The 22362-nt window shown below is 39.6% G+C and overlaps 1 protein-coding gene across 1 annotated transcript in view; it reads right to left on the reverse strand.

Moving 5' to 3' along the window:
- DNAH5 (dynein axonemal heavy chain 5) overlaps positions 1 to 22362 on the reverse strand; it is a 321438-nt gene that overhangs the window by 20385 nt on the left and 278691 nt on the right. The window contains exons 69-75 of the mRNA XM_045393550.3: positions 19359 to 19480; positions 17425 to 17574; positions 10551 to 10796; positions 8212 to 8431; positions 6658 to 6863; positions 5830 to 6033; positions 3755 to 3970 (exon numbers count right to left, since the gene is read on the reverse strand). Coding sequence (XP_045249485.2) covers positions 3755 to 3970; positions 5830 to 6033; positions 6658 to 6863; positions 8212 to 8431; positions 10551 to 10796; positions 17425 to 17574; positions 19359 to 19480 — 1364 coding nt within the window. The remainder of the gene's footprint in view (positions 1 to 3754; positions 3971 to 5829; positions 6034 to 6657; positions 6864 to 8211; positions 8432 to 10550; positions 10797 to 17424; positions 17575 to 19358; positions 19481 to 22362) is intronic.

Below are 22362 nucleotides of genomic sequence, written 5' to 3' on the forward strand. Positions count from 1 at the left end.
CTACCCAAATGAGAAGGAACCAGAAAACCAACTCTGGTAATATGATAAAAATTGACATTCTAATGTCACACCTCAAGGAACTAGAGAAACAAGAAGAAACCAAACTCAAACCCAGCAGAAGAAAGGAAATAACCAAGATCAGAGCAGAACTAAATGAAATTGAAACAAAACAAAGCAATACAAAAGGTAAATGAAACAAAAAGCTGGTTATTTGAAAAGATAAATAAAATTGATAGACTATTAGCAAGATTCACTGAGAAAAGAAGAGAAAAAATCCAAATAACCTCACTAAGAAACAAAACAGGCAATATTGCAACTGACACCACTGAAATACAAGAGATCATTCAAGGCTACTATGAACACCTTTACACACATAAACCAGAAAACCCAGAAGAGATGGATAAATTCCTGGAAAAATACAGCCCTTCTAGCTTTCATCAGGAAGAATTAGATAACCCTGAACAGACCAATAACAGGTAGTGAGATTGAAATGGTAATTTTAAAATTACCAACATAAAAAAGTCCAAGACCAGAAGGATTCATAGCAGAATTCTACTAGATATTCAAAGAATTGGTACCAATCCTTTTGACACTATTCTACAAGATAGAGAAAGAAGAAACCCTCCCTAATTCATTCTATGAAGCTAGCATAACCCTAATACCAAAATCAGTAAAGGACATACCCAAAAAAGAAAACTACAGACTGATACCCTTGATGAACATAGATGCCAAAATCCTTAACAAAATACCAGCTAACTGAATCCAACAACATATCAAAAAGATAATCCACCATGATCAAGTGGCTTTCATACCAGGGATGCAGGAATGGTTTAACATACACAAGTTAATAAATGAGCAGAATTAAAAACAAAAATCACATGATCATCCCAATAGATGCAGAAAAAGCATTCAACGAAATCCAGCATCTCTCTATGATTAAAACTCTCAAAAAATCACCATACAAGGGACATACCTCAATGTAATAAAAGCCATCTATGACAAACCCACAACCAACATAATATTGAATGGGGAAAAGTTGAAAGCATTTCCTCTGAGAACCAGAACAAGACAAGGATGTCCACTCTCACCACTCCTCTTGAACATAGTACTGGAAGTCCTAGCCAGAGCAATCAGTCAAGAGAAAGAAATAAAGGGCATCCAAATCAGTAAAGAGGAAGTCAAACTGTCACTGCTTGCTGACGATACGATCATTTACCTTGAAAACTCTAAAGACTCCCCCAGAAAGCTCCTGGAACTGATAAAAGAATTCAACAAAGTTTCTGGATACAAGATTAATGTACACAAATCAGTAGCTCTTCTCTACCAACAGTGACCAAGTGGAGAATCAAATCAAGAATGTAACCCCTTTTACAATAGCTGCAAAAAAATAGAATACTTAGGAATATACCTAACCAAGAAGTCGGAAAACTACAAAACACTGCTGAAAGAAATCACAGACAACACAAACAAATGGAAACCCATCCCATGCTCATGGATGGGTAGAATCAATATTGTGAAAATGACCACGCTGCCAAAAGCAATCTACAAATTCAATGCAATCCCCATCAAAATACCACCATCATTCTTCAAAGAATGAGAAACAAAAATTCTAAAATTCATATGGAACCACAAAAGAGCCTGCATAGCCAAAGCAAGACTAAGCACAAAGAACAAATCAGGAGGCATCATACTACCTGATTTCAAACTATACTATAAGGCCATAGTCTCCAAAACAACATGGTACTGGTGTAAAAACAGGCACATAGACCAATTGAATAGAACAGAGAACCCAGAAATAAACCCAAATACTTACAGCCAACTGAACGTTGACAAAGCAAACAAAAACCTAAAGTGGGGAAAGGACACCCTTTTTTTAAAATGGTGATGGAATAATTAGCTAGCCACATGTATAAGAATAAAACTGGACCCTCATCTCTCACTTTATACAAAAATCAACTCAAGATGGATTAAGGACTTAAATCTAAGACTTGAAACTATAAAAATTCTAGACAATAACATTGGAAAAACCCTTCTAGACATTAGTTTAGGCTAGGATTTCATGACCAAGAACTCAAAAGCAAATGCAATAACAACAAAGATATATACTTGGCACCTAATTGAACTAAAGAGCTTTTGCATGGTGAAAGGAACAGTCAGCACAGTGAGCAAACAACCCAAAGAGTGGGAGAAAAATCTTCACAATCTATACATCTGACAAAGAACTAATATCCAGAATCACAAAGAACTCAAACAAATCAGTAAGAGAAAAACAAACAATCACATCCAAAAGTGGGCTAAGGATATGAACAGACAATTCTCAAAAGAAGATATACAAGTGGCCAACAAACATATGAGAAAAACGCTCAACATCACTAATGATCAGGGAAATGCAAATCAAAACCACAACGCGATAACACCTTACTCCTGCAAGAATGGCTATAATCAAAAAATCAAAAAACAGTAGATGTTGGCATGGATGCAGTGACCAAGGAATGCTTCTACGCCACTGGTGAGAATGTAAACTAGTACAGCCACTATGGAAAACTGTCAAGATTCCTTTAAAAAGTAAAACTACCATTTGATCCAGCAATCCCACTACTGGGTATCTACCCAGAGGAAAAGAAGTTATTCTACAAAAAAGATACTTGCACATGCATGTTTATAGCAGCACAATTCACAATTGCAAAATCATGGAACCAACCCAAATGCCCATCAATCAATGAATGTATAAAGAAATTGCAGTATGTATGTATACCACATATATATATGTGTGTGTGTGTCTGTGTGTGTGTATATATGATGGAATACTACTCAGCCATTAAAAGGAATGAATTAACAGCATTTGCAGCGATCTGGATGAGATTGAGGACTATTATCTTAAGTGAAGTAACTCAGGAATGGGAAACCGAACATCATGTGTCCTCACTGATAAGTGGGAGCTAAGCTATGAGGACGCAAAGGCATAAGAATGATATAATGGACTTTGGGGACTTGGGGGGAAGAATGTGAGGGAGGCGAGGAATGAAAGATTACAAATATGGTGCATTGTATACTGCTCAGGTGATGGGTGCACCAATACCTCACAAATCACCACTAAAGAATTTACTCATGTACCCAAATACCACCTATACCCCAATAATTCATGAAAAAAATTTAAAAACATTAATGCAATTTAAAAAGATGTCAAAAATTAACTTTCATCATCATAAATTTGCTTAGAAACTGCTTATATACTAAAAATACCAATTTCCAAAACTTGTGAGATGAAGAAGCTGCAGAAGTAATGATATAAATGTAGACTCTCTGAAATAAAGAAGGCCTGAATTTTAAGGTGTACATTAAACTACATAAAAGTGTATTTTTTAATAATCAGGCGTTTTAATAATACTTCGCTTTCTTTTGAACAAATGCAATGTAAAGTACCTCAGGGAAGGTTCAGAAAAGCAGTCCTAACCCATCAGTACACACTTGTAAATCAATCATAACTATTAACATTCTCAGCAGGTTTCCTTATGGTTTATATATTGTTTTTATATATAAGGTTTATATATGTATATATGGTTTATATATATAAGATTACATTACATTCACGGATGCAAAAACTTCTTTATCTGGTTCTTTAAGAAGCTGGTTTTTAAAAGAATATTTTTTAATTTCAGGAAAATTATTTTTTGCCCTCCTTTCTTCTTCCTCACTCTCCCAACCAAAGCTATCCAACCCCAGCTGACATTTTGTTAGAATTTCATCAACTCACTTCAAAGGGGACATAGTCTGGGGGCAGCTTCTCCAGCATATCATCAGCAAGCCGGGCCACCACCGCTTCCCGGGTCTCATCCCCTCCACCAGAGCTGTCCTTGGGTTGGATGCCTAGGATGGTGTCCAGCACGCCCTTGGCCAGCTTGCTCTGATAGGTGATGTCAGCATTGGGGTGCAACCCAAACACCTCAGGGCTGTCGTAGGCAGGCAAACTCTGAACAACAAACACCTCAGGTAAGTACAGACTGCCAACATAAGCACCGTCTAAATTTCACTATCTTGGGAAACAAAAATGCTTTTATAAGGATATGCATTGACTTAAGTCTTATTGGTGTCAAGTTACAAACCTTGATAATTTCCCCAGAAAATAATCAAAAGTTTCCTTTAAAAGCCAATTAACATTGAGGAACAGACACTAGGCTCACGGCTCTTTACAACCTGCACCTCAAATAAAATTGAATCAGAGAGAGACTGTCTTGTTACACAACATGCGAGATAGAAAGGGAGTTGTGGATTCGTGTTTTGCTTTCTGATGGTCTAACTGAATTCAAACCAGTTGTCCAAATCAATGTTGTATAGCTAATGGTTATTATGTTTAGAAGAAACCAGGAAATGACAGCTCTAGTAATCATGGTCCAAATAAAGGCAGCAGGTGGGACTTGTACTCTCCCAAGGAAAAAGACAGACTAGGAAAAGAGATAAACTGAGAAAGCAACAGAGTCAGAGAGAAAAAACAGAGACAGAGATGTGTGGGACACAGGCAGAAGCAGGAGAAGCAGGCAAAAAGATCCCCCGACTGTTCGAAAAAAAGGACAATTTACTGACAATTTGACACATATTTCTATGTATGAATCTTATCCTTAACTTAATTATTGTCATACTCACATTTCCCTCCCTTCCTCTCCCTCATTTTATTCCCTCTTGCATAATGTCTTCTTATGAGCTACCTCAAATGCACTGTGAGATGGGGTTATATAAAAAATATATGTACAGGCACCCCTAAATTTATACCTTCATGGCCACTTTTCCTATTCAGTGCTGATGATTTAAAGATACATGCAGCGCAGTAAGACAAATATATTTGTTGATTTGAATTAATAAAAGTGCAGAGGTGGTAATATATGATAAACTCATTACATTCATATATCAAAAAACATGTAAATATACTGATAAATTTAGCTCTCTGGGGCTGTTATGTTTTAGTTTGTTTACTCTGAGATAAATCTTAGAGACCAAAGAGATGACTAAATAATGATATAATGAATTTTAGGTATAGAGAAAGAGGACGCAGTCACCTTAAAAATCAGAATTTTTTCCCTATGTATTCCCAAACTGCCTGTAGAAATCTACCTATTCCTTCTTATGTCAGTGCTTCTCAACCAGGGACAATTTTGCCCCCCCAGGGCACATTTGGCAATTTCAGGAGGCATTTTTGGTTCTTGCAACTGGGTAGGGGGTTGTTATTGGCATCCCGTGGACAGAGGCCAGGGATGCTGCTAAACAGCACAGGCCAGCCCCCTATGACAGAGAACGATCCAACCCTGAATGTCAGTAGTGCCAAGGTTGAGAAACTCTGTCTTGGAGGAAGCTCTTACACAAAGCAGCTTCCTGGACATATCCTTAAGCCTGTCCATTAGGCCAGGGTTAAGGAGCAGATGTCATGAGATTAGTCAAATGGATTGGAAAACAGACAAATTGGGTCGAGAAGCTGCCTTTGCCCTACTGCTGTGGCAGCCGAAGTTTCACAGACAGAGAACTCCAGGTGATTTGTGTAGGTCTCCTAGTTCTAAATCTCCCTAATCTATCATCTTCCTCAAAGAAAATTCCTCCCTAGGGCATTAAAAAAGAGGAAGATGGAAACACGATTCACACAAAACACATACTCAGAACAAACATAAACATTTTAATCATCCATTGAGTATAAAAATACAAAGAAAGCCTTCACAGCAAAAGCATTAGTATATATCACCATTAAAATTTATGGTAAAAGCAACACAGAGAGTATAATTAATACCCAAAACTCAAATGGCTACAGATACTTGCTCTATGCATAAAATTCTGAAGTTGACAAACCTGGATATATTGAAGATAGTTATCCACTGTGCTGCATCTTGGAATGTTGTATCCTTGGTAAAAATTGAAATCTAGTCCAAACATATTTTCACTGAACCAAACCTTAGCAAATGTGTTCAACAATCTCTTATCATAGTCGTCAGTGACTCTGCCTCCATATTGAATCTCTCCTATCATGTAGCGGATGGTGGTCCAGGAGACGCCCTGGGACAATTGATAGAATAATTATGTAGAACTGACTACCGTTGCATTATTATTTCCCTGCCAAGTCACACCCATGTATTCACTTTCAACAACATTCATTTAGTCAGGCATTCTTCCTCAGTACTGCAAAGAGAAAGTGCAGAAAGAAAAGTAAAAAGGTAAAGAGGAGTAGTTACTCAATGCTCATGTCCATGATTTGAAATAGCCTTCCTTGATGCATTCGTATGTTTTCATACTTCAATATAAATAGAAAATAGTGTTTGCTTTTGAGCTTATTGAGGCAGTTCTTTAGAAAGCACACACTTCAAACTAATCTGGACTCCCATTTTCATTTTTTAGGATTTTGAAGAACAAGTTTCCCCACCCACACCCTCTGACAACAGTCCCCTTGAGGCTGTCTTTGGAATGTCAACTTGCCTTTGAGAAATAAAATAATAATCAAAATTTGACCAATATTTCCTGAAACCAAGAGGCAAGTGTGACCCAAATTGCTATGACTTCAAGATGACTTTGCAAGCACAGCAAATTCTCTTATATAATTTACCCCAAAGCTAGGAGGTCCTGTGAGCTTGATGGCCCAAGCCCACAGCCACCAGAGGCACGAGGCAGCACGCACAGCAGTACCTTTTTGACATCCATGTCATCCAAGTGGTTTTGGATGAACTGCACAGTGGCATTAAAGTCCGCCTGGTTAAATTCATAGGGGATATTCCACCCCAGGGCACCGAACTTGCGCCTCTCCTGGACGGTGGAGTGCAGGAAAGCCACTGCGTACAACATGGGCTTCCACTGGGACCCGGAGGTCACATCCAGCAGGTCTTGGCTCACACCTGTTGTGGTCAGTTGGGTGAAAAATGTATCATCTCTCAAATGTCTTTATTTTCTACTACTTTTAAAAGTAATCATTTTTGTAAGTCCCTGATATTAAAATTCACTTACTTTGGATTATTTTTATGACACTCGAGTGACAATAATAATTTAACTTTTGGGTGCCCAGAGGCCATTTCTTTCTGAAAAATCTTCAAAGAGACTTTGGGGAGAGGAGGAGCTTGCTAACATGGGTCAAGTTCATGCCAATCTAGCAAGATCATATGAGGGCAAAATCAAGATGGAAAGGTAACGACAGTTAAACAAATTCTGCCGCTATTACTGTAACTACTACTCTATTATTATTACTGTTGTTTTGAGCATATTCTTGGGGCACATACTTTTAACTAATTTGATATTAATTAAGATAGTATATATAGAAGCCCTTTGCACCTGAGTACATGCTCCAAATAATAATGATTGATACATATGCATATACTATATTGTATATATAATTAGATTTATTTATTTTCTTTTACTGCCATTATCCTTCCACCTCTGTTTTATCCCCACATTGTCTTATGGATTGGCAGGAATTTCAGCCTTGTTAACAACTCCCCAGAAGTCTCTTTGCAGGTTTTCCGGATTGAAATACAATAATTATATTTATTATGGTTATGAAATACATGATTTTAGTTACAATTTATTTCAATTCTCCTGGAGAGATTCTCTTGTCCCTATTTTATATGTGAGAAAATTGAAACTCAGAGTGAGTGACTCGCACCCAAGAGAACGAAGTAATTGTCAACAGCAAGGGCCAGAATCAGGATTTCCGACTGAAAGTTCCATGTTCTTTTCATGACCACAAATCCCATACATAAAGAGGCAGCGGCCAAGAGAGCGACCTCAGCCCCAGTCATGATGGGGGCATTTGGGCCTGAGTTTGCTGCCACTGGATTTTTAACTTAGCTACCTTCTGACATATGGCCCTAATGAAAGGCAGGCAGGCATCACCGTAATTCAGACTCTCCTCTTGGAAGAGACTACTGTACTACTTTAGGTATGGAGCACAGAGACCATAAATGACAAAATTGTTCATTTTTGATGTTAATTATGTCTAGCTGGAGAACAGCATGGGCTTAAATAGGGCAGTACTGGGAAAATAGGAAACTAGAAGGTAGGAATCATGAACTCTGATTCGTTAACAGTGCCGGGGCATATTTACAAAAGAGGACCATCACCTCCCCATCAGGTTAAACAGCAGTACTATTTGCTATAACCGTATCCTAGTTAATCCTTTTATAATTTTTTTTAGGAAAACAATTTAAGTACAGAAAACTCCTATAGACTCAGAAGTATTTCTGGACTCACCACCATATGTTCTTTTCAGTCCTGCCCGGAGGCCCTGTGGAGGATCGTTGGCAAATTTAATGGACATCTGAAGGAGTGTAATGGGAAACTGCTTATGAACCTCGGTGGTCATCCAGAGGCGGAATGCATCATGTACAAGCTCAGTTTCTATGATTATGTCCATCAGCTCATCCATGAAATCAAGTCCCAGATGGCAGTTCTGCAGAAGTGCCCATCCTCCCTAAGTCAACAGCAGTAAATGGAAGTTAGGTGGTTTTGTGTTTCGCCCAAATTCGAAATTACGACATTCTTTAGTAATTAAGTAATTACAATTTAAGCCGGGCGCAGTGGCTCACGCTTGTAATCCCAGCACTTTGGGAGGCCGAGGCGGGCGGATCATGAGGTCAGGAGATCGAGACCACGATGAAACCCCGTCTCTACTAAAAATATAAAAAATTAGCCGGGCGCGGTGGCAGGTGCCTGTAGTCCCAGTTACTCAGGAGGCTGAGGCAGGAGAATGGCGTGAACCCGAGAGGCGGAGCTTGCAGTGAGCCGAGGTCGAGATCGCACCACTGCACTCCGGCCTGGGCTACAGAAACCACTTTAAATTAATCTAGGTCAAATCTCAGAAAACAAAAATGTTTAATTGAGACAAGCTATTTTTTTTAGTCCATGCATTTGTTCCAGTATACACTAGTATGCAATTGTACCAATACTATGTGGTTGCAATCATGAATATAATCAAAGTTAAACATAAAAGGACTTCCAAGTAAAGATGATTGATTGAAAACATCCATTTAACTCAGATCCCTCCCCAAATTCCATTAAAACTACAATGAAGAAAATTTTTAAAGGCATGAACTCTTAAGGACAGTGACAGAGAGAGTGAAGGCATCATCACTAACATTTAAAAGAGGTTCAAGAAAGTTGAATCCTAAACTAGCATTTAGAGAAAGCTGAGATGCAACCTGATATATACCACATAACTCCCCAAATTCTGCCTGCCTTAATGAAAAATGAGAAGTTGATTTTCTACAGAAGGCAAAACAGGGTCTAGATTGGAGGATACCAGCACACTGAAGGAATAGGTACTACACTGAAATCAGGTGGAAGAACGATTGCCTGCTGAATTTTGAGACCTGCAACTTTCTGCCTCCCACTAGTTCTCAGAATCCTAGCAACAGAGCATACACCCTTTAGAATGTGGAAGAACCTTCCCTGGGAATCACACTAAAAAGAGCAAGAGCTTTAGAAAATAATAAGCCATATTTTTTGCCTGAATTATACCATAAGTATAGGAAGATCTTTGTGTAATGCAACTCAGGCAAAATTGGGGGTCATGTAACAATAATTTCCTCAATATCTACTCTATAAAATATTTTTGCTAAAATCATCTACAAGATTCAGGTCATAATCTTAAGGTGTTTTTCTATAACCCATCTTAGATCACTGACTAGAGCAGCATGAGTTGTCTTTCCAAAAAAAAAAAAAAAAAAATCATTAGATCTAAAGTCTTAGCAGTTACTCGTAAAACTGATAATTTAGAGATTTCACATTTCCCTTATATTTTCTTCAGAAATTTACAGTACTGATGAATAAATTATCCAACCTTTACCCTTTGAAAATTTCAATTGATGCCATTCACAATTCAAAACAAAAAGGAAATTCAATATAAAACACAGCAACTAAAAAAAGACTTCAGCTTCTCTCTTTTATCCAGCATAGAAGTGAATCCTGCCCTGAGATTCCTTCTTTTGTATTTTGCTTTGTTTTGGTTTTTGAGAAAGGGTCTCATTCTGTCACCCAGGCTGGACTGCAGTGACTGCAGCCTCTACTTTCCCAGATCAAGTGATCCTCCCACCTCAGCCTCCAACATAGATGGGACCACAGGCACATGCCACCACATCCAGTTAATTTTTTTTTGTAAAGATGGGGTCTATATTACCCAGGCTGGTCTTGAACTCCTGGGCTCAAGCAATCCTTAGCCTTGGCCTCCCAAAGTGCTGAGATTAAGTTGTGAGGCATCACACCCAGGTGATCTAAACTTCTTAGGTGAGAACTCCGATGTTCCATCTTCACCCCCAGAATCCCATTTCTTTGGGATTGCCATTCTCTGCATTAAATGTTTTGTTTTCAACCTACTGAGTATACCATCCACTTTGCTATCCTTGGGTAGTTGATTTATTTGCCACATTGCCTCAAAAGTTTTAATGTTAGCTTAAATTTTTTTTAAAAAAATGCTGTTTAGTAAACAGCAGGCAGCATGTAAATTTAAACTCCTAATGATTTGTATTTTTCTTCTGCATTGCTATTCCATAATCTGCAATACGAACAGCACAAAAGTAGACACTCAGCCTTACGTTCGCCATGGTGTGCTGCAAGAGCTTCCGAGCATGGACCTCCTGGCCCTGGCCCATGGACACATAACAGGTTTCTATTTTTAATCTCTTCCCCAAGGCAATGATGGAATCTGTGGGGTCTGAGCCCATAGACAGGAGACAGATGAGTGGCGTCCGTGGATCAGATTCCTCCCACATCTTTTCCAAGTCTAGAATAACACCTTCGGCATATTTTTCTCCCATGGAGTCCACGATGTACTTGCGGGCCTGCCAAAAACAGCACACAAGTCAGCAAAAGCCGTTCCAACTGTTTCATGTGGATAATGTAGTATAGTTTCCAAAATTCAGTTTTGTAATGATCTCAATGATGTCCACAGTAACCCTGTCAGGGAAACAGGGTAGAGACTGTTTTGTCATATTTGTTTGTTTATATCTCCATTCTGTAGGTGGGAAGACTGTGTTGCTTACTCAGTACAAAATCAGACCAAAGTTACAGTACAAAAATCAGTACAAATAAAAGAACCAAAGTTGTATGACCCCTGGTCTGAAACCCGTTTCAATACACTGGTTGCTTCCTGCTACACCAGAAAACAAAAATACTGGGAAACTATTGTTCAGGATGCTCTAAGGCAAATATTTATGCATGTAAATAATAAAGTAAGCAACACAATACCTGCAATGTAATGGGTACTGATCAAATAGATAATTACTGAGTGACTACTTGCATGAAATGTATTGGATATTTGTTGAATGAATGAATGAATGAATGAATGAATGAGTTTTTAAAGATTTAATTCATATTCTCTCTCCTCATCATTGTCGTCGTTCCTTCCCATATTTGGCTCATCCCTTTACTATTAATTTTGTTTTGAACGAAATCCATACTCAAAATATCACAGATTTTGTCAACTTTATTACAACCATAGAAACACATTCTGGTAACAACAAATTCCTTTTTCAAATGAGGTGAAAGTGTTATAATTTATTTTTCAACAAATGGTATTGTGAATACGACCCTTAGTCTATATTCTCTGCCTTCTAAATAATTAAATTCCCTCAAAAACATTTTTCCTCCTATTCGTGTGATCTTCTTCCACCTTAGATGGGTAAAACCCAAGTTTCTCTCCCCAGCAGCATTCCCCACAAAAATCATAACTTAGGCATGGGTGCAACATGACCTGTAACTCTCCCAAGGGCTAGGCAGGTGAGCCTCCCCACTCCAATTCCCATAGAAACACAAAACAGCTTCAGATGGAGCTTCCCTTGAATCAGACAGGTTTCAGATAGACCTGGACCAAACGGGAGCCGGAGCTGGTTCAGTCATCATCCTTGACTTTAAAACATCAGAGTTTGATTTTCAGCCAGTAATGTGGGCTCATCCCTCATCTTCAATATCTTGCTATCCCCTATTCATCCTCAAAATGTACCCCAAGCATCTGAGCTTACAAATTGGTGTGATGTTTCCCACTCGTGTTTGCCTTCTTTGTGGGTTACAATGAAAGAGAAGTGGCCACCACAGAGGACTCTCCTGGCTTACTATGTCCTCTCGTAGCTTGGTAAGAGAGGTAAAATGGGTGCCACATGAGTCTAGACTGTTGAATGACTGGCTTGGTCCTACTTTCTGATTCCACCTGGTGTGTGGAGACTTCTCACGCAAGCTTCATCATTCGTATAGCCAGGGAAAGGGTGTCTGAAACTTGGTCATCATGAAATGTCCATCTTCCTCATGAGAGTACAAAACACAAAAAGAGGAGCGTTCACATTCCCTAACTCAGACCAGCTAATGCAGAAACAGCTGGGCCATTTTACTGTGGATCTCTTCTCCTTCTTGTAAAGTCATAATCCTCCTCATAAAGTCCATTCCCCCATACCAATGGCAGATTAAGAGGCATGCCAACTTTATAGAATACACAGGATTTCCTGCCTTGGCAACTATTTCTAGATGGCTTTGGGGAAGGACCTCTACCTGGTTTCCCAAAGGAACAAGAAATGGTGGTCAGGCCCTCTTTGACAGGACTAGGCCACTGGCAATGAAATGACTAACAGCACCTCGGGTCCTCACCCACAAAGAGGCTCACACCTTCCAACCTTCCTCTTTATTAGTTCAGTGGCTGGGAGGTTTTGAGGAGGTGAATTTCAGTCCAGTTGAACTTGAGGCACAGGATGCTATTTATTTTCATGCCTCTCAATACTTTTTCTAGGCTGGGCAGATCCAATATCTAAATCTCTACCTTGCATATAAAAACTTACATATTTTTCTACAGCCTCTGGCAGGTGTTTGATAAGTTTGACTGCCATGTTCTTTGACTTCCCCAAATGTCTACTCCATGTGCACATTCAGTCACAGTCACCAAAGGAGGGAGTCCTGTGATCAGGAAGGACTTCAAAAGCTGGACACGGAGGCATTCCACAGTTGCAGCGGTTTCTCAGCCACATGTACCGCCATCACTGCAGCATCTCTACAGTGCAACTCATCAAGATTCAAGCACTTTCTACCCCAGGGTAGCAAAGGTCTCAATATGGCCAATTCTGCCATATAACTCAGCATTGACCCAGTTCAGGTATTATCATCCAAGCCCTGAGTTAACATGCTAGAATACTGAGGGGCCAGATGGTAAATATTTTAGACTTTCGTGGCCAAATCATCTCTATTGCAACTCAACTCTGCCATTGTTGCACAAAAGCAGTCATAGGCACACAAATAAAAAGCATGGTTATGTTCCAATAAAATGTTAGGGACACTGAAGTGTGAATGTTATACAGTCTTCACTTATCACAAAATATTAGTCTTCTGGTGATTTTTTTCAGGTATTTAAAAATATAATTCTTAAGTAGCCAGCTGAACATAAACAGACAGTGGGCCAAATGTTGTTGGCAGGCCCTACTTTGCCAACCTCTGGAACAGATAACAACAGGGAAGGCTGCCTCACTTATATCTGGAGAAAGGACCTTTCGTCATAATTCCAGTTCCTGGGAAGGGATATTCTTAAATAGGGTCACCGTCATGGTTCAAATTGGCTGTAAGCCTAAGGGATGTAATGAGTCTATGGGGCAAATACGTAATATGCAAGGATGCTCAGCAACCCCAGGTAAGGCCCCACTGCAGTAGGCATGGATCTGAAATCACACATGCGTGCATTAGAAAGAGCACATTTCTTCATCTTCTTTACCTCAACTTCAACCCAACACCCTGCATTATCTCACCGGGCCAGTAGGACAATAATTCCAGGCATCACTCAGTCTCCCCATCTTCCCAAAGTCTTGGGAGCCCATCCCTTGCACGAGTGTGCCCTGGATGCAGGACATGGAGTCAAAGGAAATTATTTTGGAGATTCAAGATTTAAGGACTGCCCTGCTGTGCTTCAGACTTGCATAGGGCCTACTAGTCATTTCTTTTGGCCAATTTCTCCCTCCTGGAATGAAAATATGCCTTACTACCATTGTATCTTGGGAGGAAATAATTTGTTTTGATTTTACAGGCTCATAGGTGGGAGGAGATGAGTCTCAGAGAGACTTAGGACTTTGGACTTGATGCTGTGACAAGACTTTGGGGGATGATTAGGAAGAGATGATTGAATTTTGCAGTGTGAGAAGGACATGAGATTTGAGGGGCCATGGGAGGAATAATATAGTTTGAATGTTTGCCCCCTTCAAATCTCATGTTGAACTGTAATTCCCAGGGATGGAGGTGGGGCCTGGTGGGGGGTGTTTGGCTTATAGAGATGAGTCCCACAGAATGGCTTGGTGCTGTACTCATGATAGTGAGTGAGTTCTTCCCAGATCTGGTTGTTTGAAAGTATGCAGCATCTCCCCACGCTCTCTTGCTCTGGCTCTCGCCATGTGACATGCCAGCTCCTCCTGCACCTTCTGCCATGATTGAAAGTTTCCTGAAGCCTCACCAGAAGCTGAGCAGATGCCAGCCCCATGCTTCCTGTACAATCTGCAGAACCATGAGCCAATGAAACCTCTTTTCTTTATAAATTACCCAGTGCCAGGTATTTATTTACAGCAGTGCAAAAACTAACAAACCATGTTAGATGATTCACCTCATGCAACAGGTATAAACCTTGGCCCATGACCCTCTCCTCTGTCCCAGGCAGTGCAACAGGTTTTAAGACTAGAGAAGTGAACAAATGGTCCAGCTCTTATGAAGCTTGACCCCCACCTCCATGCCAGGATGAGACACACATTGAGCAAGTAATAGCAAAATAACTAGTTGGAAGGATTTATGACTTGCAGGGAGACATGAAAGTATGAAACCGATTAATCTTGCAGAAATATATCAGAGAAGGCTCCCTTGTGAAAGAAGCATTTAAGCTGTTGCTTGGATAATGAATGGGATTTATTGAGGCAAAGAGGACAGCTAAGTGGGTCAGAGCCTGTGCATTCTATGCAGAAGAAACATATGCAGAGACCATGAGGCAGAAAAGAGCAAGTCACTGGCTAGGGACAGGAGGACACCCATCATAAGGGATGTAAGAGTTAATTCAGGTGTGGTAAGCCAGACTTCTGCACAGCCTGCCAGCCTTTAAAGACAGCCAACACCCCACAGAGGAGTGCTGCATTTTCATACATTGCTCTTCACACAACTCTGCAGAACTTGTTCATCCCCGTATGTGGTCCCAACGCAACAGATTCAGCCTATGAATGGGGGAGAAAATGAACAAACAACCTGCACACCTGTGCCAACCTCGTTTTGTTGAGTATTTGTTTTTTGAGATGGAGTCTCACCCTGACACCTAGGCTGCATGCAGTGGCACGATCTCGGCTCACTGCAGCCTCCACTTTCCGAGTCCAAGCGATTCTCCTGCCTCAGCCTCCCAAGTAGCTGGAATTACACATGCTGCCACCATGCCTGGCTAATTTCTGCATTTTTAGTAGAAACAGGTTTTACCATGTTGGCCAGGCTGGTCTTGAACTCCTGACCTCATGATCCACCTGCCTCACCCTCCCAAAGTGCTGGGATTACAGGTGTGAGCCACCGTGCCCAGCCTGTTGAGGATTTTTAAGACACAAATGTGTACCTCTCAGGAGACACACTCTGAGAGTGCAGCATTTTTGCAATCAGGCATGCCCAGATGTGGACAGTCACACTCAGCCAAAATGCAGAGAATAAGAAATGCAGGACTTGGATGCAGCTGGAATCCATCATTCTTAGCAAACTATCACAAGAACAGAAAACCAAACACCGCATGTTCTCACTCATAGGTGGGAACTGAACAATGAGATCACTCGGACTCAGGAAGGGGAACATCACACACCGGGGCCTATCATGGGGAGGGGGGGGGGGAGGGTTGCATTGGGAGTTATACCTGATGTAAATGACGAGTTAATGGGTGCAGCACACCAACATGGCACAAGTATACATATGTAACAAACCTGCACGTTATGCACATGTACCCTACAACTTAAAGTATAATAATAATAAATAAATAAATAAATAAATAAAAAAGAAATGCATATAGCCTGATGCTCCCTATGGGGAATGAGATTGAATGTATCTACATTGTAGACCTTCTAATAAACTTCCCAGAAAGTTGTTTTCAACCTTCCCAGGAAGGTTGAAAATCACAAAAGGATTCTAAAAGGAGAAAAAGAACTTGAGAGGAGAGAACATTTATCCAATGGACGTTCTAAACCTTGTTTAGCACTTGGGTGTCACAAGGGCCATAGGAAGATACCACAGGACTTGAAAAGTCAATGAATGGCGCCATCTTTGCATTTCTTCTAGCATGTGCTGGGTGGACTAGGGTACAGAAGAAGAAATGTAAGGAGAACAGGTACGAGGCCATGGCTGTGGTAAGTCCAGGGATCAGAGAAGCTGGAATGAAGATAAAGTTACAAAAAAAGAGTTACTTAAATCTCAGCATTGAACCAAATAGAGTTTCTGGAAAAAGATAAGAAAGAGACTACTCAAACATTTCTTTCCACACTGTCCTTAAGTAAGGCAACCATTTGACAATTCAGTTGGGCAGGATAAAAGTAATGAAACTGAGAAGAAAAACTGAAAGGAAAGGTGATCTCAGTGCCCCGAATTGTGAAACTCATTTTTCTTTTCTCAATAAATCATTGAATCTGGTTGTTTTCACGATTCCACAGTACCTAAGTGCACTTGGAGGTAGTTACTCCATAAGTTTTTAACACTCCCTCTGGAGAATGAAGGAGAATATATCTTACATTCTATTATAAACCCAAGGCTATTGCTACTCCACAGCTTATTTGGAAAAGCCCTTAAGGAGTCAACCTGGGCTGAGTATCAGAGTTAAACTTTTCATCATAAAGGCAAGACACAAGTCCTTATAGTGGGTAAAGTCCCATGATACTAAGCCAGCAAATTAAAGGTCTTTAAACAGATGAATCATCTGGAGGCAGGATTCACATTTAAACCATATGTGAAATTCAGTTGTAAGACAACCTACTGACATCTAGAGCTGTGACATTCTTCTGGAGAAATGACTACAGTTTGGGCACACTGTCCTTCCCCCAGTCTCTTCACCCTAACGCCTTTATATTCTTCCTGCTTTCAGAAACACTGTTTTACTACCAGCAAAATGGAGCAGCCATATAATTTTTGATTGAATATAAAATGATATAAAAGAATAATGCATTACCCTTATGTTATACCTATATGCCAACCTTAGAATCATGGTTTTCTCATTTACTCCTATTGTAGCAGTCAGGTCAGAAAAAGTTACTAAATCACTTAGCCCAAACGTATGTCTCAATACATTCATTTGTGGTTTACTTTTCCATTTTTCACACTTATTGCTAGAAAATCACAGAAGCCTACAAGAAAATTCTCACTAGAATTCACATTTTAAATATTTTTTTAATTTAAAAGAAAATTATCTTTAAAAATATTATCTCATTTTTCTCTTTAATATGGACTTTTTACCTGGGCAATGGTTCTGTCTGGACACCAGGATCTAATAAGGAGAAGACGTCTGAAGCAGTCGAGAGATTTACCATAGGCGTTTGGAAGAGGTTCCTCCTCTGGGTTTTCCTTATCAAACCAAATTTTCCACATTTTCTCATTTCTCGATATCTGAAAATACCATGGGATAAAAAATGTGTCATGCCACCCAACAATCTTTCAGTAACAGGTCATAGATATGTTTCATCAAACCTCTGACCTCTCCAGATATGTGTAAATTATATTCCTTGGTTATTTTTTTATTTTATATTATAGTGCCAAAAAGTTTGATTGTCTAAAATCTAATGTCATTTGCTCCAAAGTCAGTCTATATTAACATCAGCCTACAACTACATTTCAAAGTGGGGAGAGTCCTGGGATGTTTAATTTCTTCTTTGCCTTTGTGGTAACAAATTTGTAAAGAATACAACAAAAATCAATGGAAACTCATTTTCATTATTTCAACGAAGTCTGATTTGCTCCACAAAATCTTCTCATGTCAGGAACCAAATCTCATTCACTAATGTTTCCTCATTTCCCAGGACCACTCCTGACACAAAAGAAGACATTTAATACATGTTTATTATTGAATGAACAGCTTTCTGATCAATACTCTATTAATCTAGAGTAATTGGAAATATGCCAGTTAATATCATCAAATGAATGATCAGACACCTGCTACCCTTAGGCAATTAGGAAAGAGTAAAAGGACATAGTACATTATCCTCTGCAGCTTAAAACACCAGAGAGAGGTAGGAATTACATAGTAAGCAGATCAGAAACACCAAACAAACAAATAATGTCTACAGATAAATATAATCTGATGTTCTCTGATATATTCCCTTTCATTAAGAGTTCAAATGTCTTTCTTGGGATATAATCAAAGGCAAATCATTCCAGGTTCATATTTAGAAAGTACCATGTAAGAATAAAAATAGTAACTTCTCTCAATCATAAAGACTACTTAATATTGAGGGGTTTCATGCATAAGATATCATCTCCAGAAGGTAGCAACTTCAATATCAATGGTCTGGGCAAGGTCGCTGGGGGTAACTCTATAGAGGAATAACTCAGAAGAATGGTTTGTACCCCCAAGTACACAGTAGTAATAAAAAACATCACCAGTGATAAGCCAAAACATAAAAGTATAGCAGAACATAAGCAACTGGCCAACTTAAACTGGGGAAGTCAAGAACCAACTTTAAGATATTTCCTGGCCAAAAAAAAGGCTTCAACTTATAGCTGAATAAAGCCACCCTGCTGCCAATCCCATTTCTCTATGGTCACCTGATTTTCAAGAACCTGCTTCTTGGCTCGTCCCAATTTAATTCTCTATACCCAGCTTCCATGATTCCAGCACATGCAGAGATCATCAGGAGCTGGCTGATTCTAGAAGGATGGTAACTTCTAAAGACAAGAGGCCAAGTGCTTGCATGAGATTCATACCCAGGTGCCTAACTAAGTCAAATAATGGGAAGGGCAGGAGGGGAAGAAGAAGAAGAGAGAGAGAAACAAGAGGCAAGAAAGGAAATTTAGCATTTAGAGGCAATCTGTTCTTATGTCTTTTCATTTAACCTCTAGAAAGAAGGAAACGCCTTTTTGAGTCTAATTATTTAATCAAATTGGATCTATCAGTTTTTCTACTTCTGGACCTCCGATTGGTGATACTAACATATGGCCCAGGATGATACTAGTTAAAGTTCCTGGGCACATTTCTTCCTGCAAGACCAGTTAATGATGAGCGGAGTATGCTTTATCAGAGTGTAGCTGAGCTTCAAGGAAGGTCAAGTACATGTAACACCATATTAAGAGTGCAATATTAAGAACTATCTCTCTTCCACAAATATTATATCTAGTGATAAATCAGAAAGCTGCTCAACTTGACATTAGCTTAAGTTAATTCAAAGCACTGTTACCTGGTCAAGGACATCTGAAAACTGTCTAAGTTTGCTAAGTTCCACCAAATTCAGCCACGTCATGTCCAGGATCCATTTTGATGGTTTTGGAGGACAAGCTTTAAGGTCTAATGAGGCACCTCCTTTAAAAGTAAACATTAAATTATCAGATTTTCCTTCCTTCACTGTAAAACAATCTATTTAGTAAAATTTGTATTAAACTATTTTAATTTCAATTATTTTACTACTCTTACTTTTTTAAGCACAGAAATATAAATCATAGTGAAAAACATGCAACATTTAATAAATCAATAGATACTTTTGAATGGGTTTTTTAGAAAAACCCATTTAATCACCAGTAATATAACTTTGGAATCAGGCAGATGCGGGATTCTGTCCTAGTCTTCCCTGGACAATGTCTGAGACAAACCATTTCATTTGTCTGGGTCTCTAATTCCAAATAAGTAAAATAAGAATAATTAAACCTGTGTCACGAGCGTCTGTGTAAAACACACAAAACAGGATAGACGACATGGCAGAGGGTCACTAAATGAGCAACAATTGCCAATATTAAGAATTGCCCAATGTTAGCACAAGCTAATATTCAATAGATAATTAATCTAGAAAAGTTAGTAGTACTAGATGTGCTTGAAGGATTCTCTTCTATAAATCAGTATATTACTTACATCTACCTTGAACACACCCCAAGGGTTCCATGCTGTATCACTTATGTCTGTGGTTATACCCTAAGTTAATCACAACAAACATTTCCATTTGGTACTGACCCTTATCTTTTCGCTGATGATTTACCAAAGCTCATGTAACCCACGTAACTCTGACAGTAATGTAAGAAAAATGATACCTTAAAAATGTTTTTGTTGCCCACGTTAGAACAATTGAATGTGTGAGCAATTGTATTTTAAGAAAGAGTTACGAAGTCTTCTCTAGGATAAAATATAGTGTTTAATAAATACCATCTATTGAAGAATATCGAGGAAAATATGTTCTAGGCATTATTCTTTTTTTTTTTTTGAGACGGAGTCTCGTTCTGTCGCCCAGGCTGGAGTGCAGTGGCGCAATCTCGGCTCACTGCAAGCTCCGCCTCCCATATTCACGCCATTCTCCTGCCTCAGCCTCCGGACTAGCTGGGACTACAGGCACCCGGCACCATGACCGGCTAATTTTTCATATTTTTAGTGGAGAAGGGGTTTCACCGTGTTAGCCAGGATGGTATCAATCTCCTGACCTCGTGATCTGCCCACCTTGGCCTCCCAAAGTGTTGTCTTTTTTCTTTTCTTTTCTTTTCCTTTTTTGGAGATGGAGTTTCACTCTTGTTGCCCAGGCTGGAGTGCAATGGCGTGATCTCAGCTCACAACCTCCGCCTCTCAGGTTCAAGTGATTCTCCTGCCTCAGCCTCCCAAGTAACTGGGATTATAGGTACGCACCACTATGCCTGGCTAATTTTGTATTTTTAGTAAAGACAGGGTTTCTCCATGTGTTTCAGGCTGGTCTCGAACTCCTGACCCCAGGTGATTTGCCCGCCTCAGCCTCCCTCCCAAAGCACTGGAATTAAAGGCATGAGCCACCATGCCCGGCCTACGCATTATTCTTAAAATGATAAAATCAATTATTATATTTATTATACATCAAATATTATACATATTTTCATAAAATGAAAACAGATTGTTTTAACACCAGTGAGCAAAGACCTAAAGACAATGCATTGTGTTGAATAAAATGTTGCACCTTAGCAACTGCCCATTTTCCAACAAACTGAAAAGAATAACACACCCATCAGAGGGTTAGGGAAAGGCTATTCATGAAAAGGAAAGAGTGTTCCTCGCAGGCCAGAGTATTATTCATTGTTTATTAGTGGGTAACTATGTTTTGACTAACCTGCCTGCTCCCAAAGTACACAATTAGGCACAAAGAATGACTGTAACTTGGGGGAGAGGACATATTCCTGAATAATGTGGTAACAAATTACATAGACCCTTGAAAGATAAATAGCTGAGAAAGGAATAATTTGAAAAAGTTGTCCAGATGATTGAGAGTTGTGCTGTTCCCTTCTTTTCTCAAACTCTTGCTTTGAGAAAAAAAAAAAAAAAGTAAGTTTGGGTTTTTACCATAATACTTTGTGAAAATGATACACGCTTACAATGAAAGTTTTATACAAGCTATGCCACACAATCGTAAACTGTCACAGCTAAGGCAGACTTAGAGAATAATCTAGGCTGAGCCTTTCCCATCTTAGAAATGACTAAAAGACCAGCAACAAAACACCGTTGAGGTCAAGAACAGTGGCCCACATCTGTAATCCCAGGACTTCGGGTGGAAAGGCAAGAGGATAGCTTAACCCAGAAGTTTGAGATCAGCTGGGGCAACATAATGCCACCTCATCTCTACAAAAAATTTAAAAGTTAGCTGGATGTACTGGCATGAGCTTGTAGTCCTAGTTACTCAGGAGGATTACCTGAGCCCAGGAGTTTGAGGTTACAGTGAGCTGTGATTGCACCACTGCACTCTAGCTTGGGTGACAGAGCAAGACTCTGTCTTAAAAAAAAAAAAAAAAAATTGAAATCTGTTGCAGCTAGTGGGCTCAACAGCCATTATAATAGAATATCATATTCTAGGAGGCATTCTGCTTATAAACAACTGAGATTTATTTATCACAGTTCTGCAGGATGGGAAGTCCAAGTTCAAGGCACCAGTGATTTGGTGTCTGGTGAGAGCTCACTCCTGGTTCATAGAAAACCATATTCTCACTGCAATTCTCACGTGGTGGAGGATTTAGGGTCTCTCTTGAGCCCTTTTTTTGTGCGTGAGAGGGAGTCTCGCTCTGTCACCCAGGTTGGAGTGCAGTGGCATGATTTCAGCTCACTGCAACCTCTGCCTCTCAGATTCAAATGATTCTCCTGCCTCAGCCTCCCGAGCAGCTGGGACTACAGGTGTGAGCTACCACTCCTGGCTAATTTTTTTTTTTTTTTTTTTTTAATTTTAGTAGAGACGGTGTTTCACCATGTTG

Source organism: Macaca fascicularis, chromosome 6, assembly GCF_037993035.2.
Source record: "Macaca fascicularis isolate 582-1 chromosome 6, T2T-MFA8v1.1".
NCBI lineage: Eukaryota > Metazoa > Chordata > Mammalia > Primates > Cercopithecidae > Macaca > Macaca fascicularis.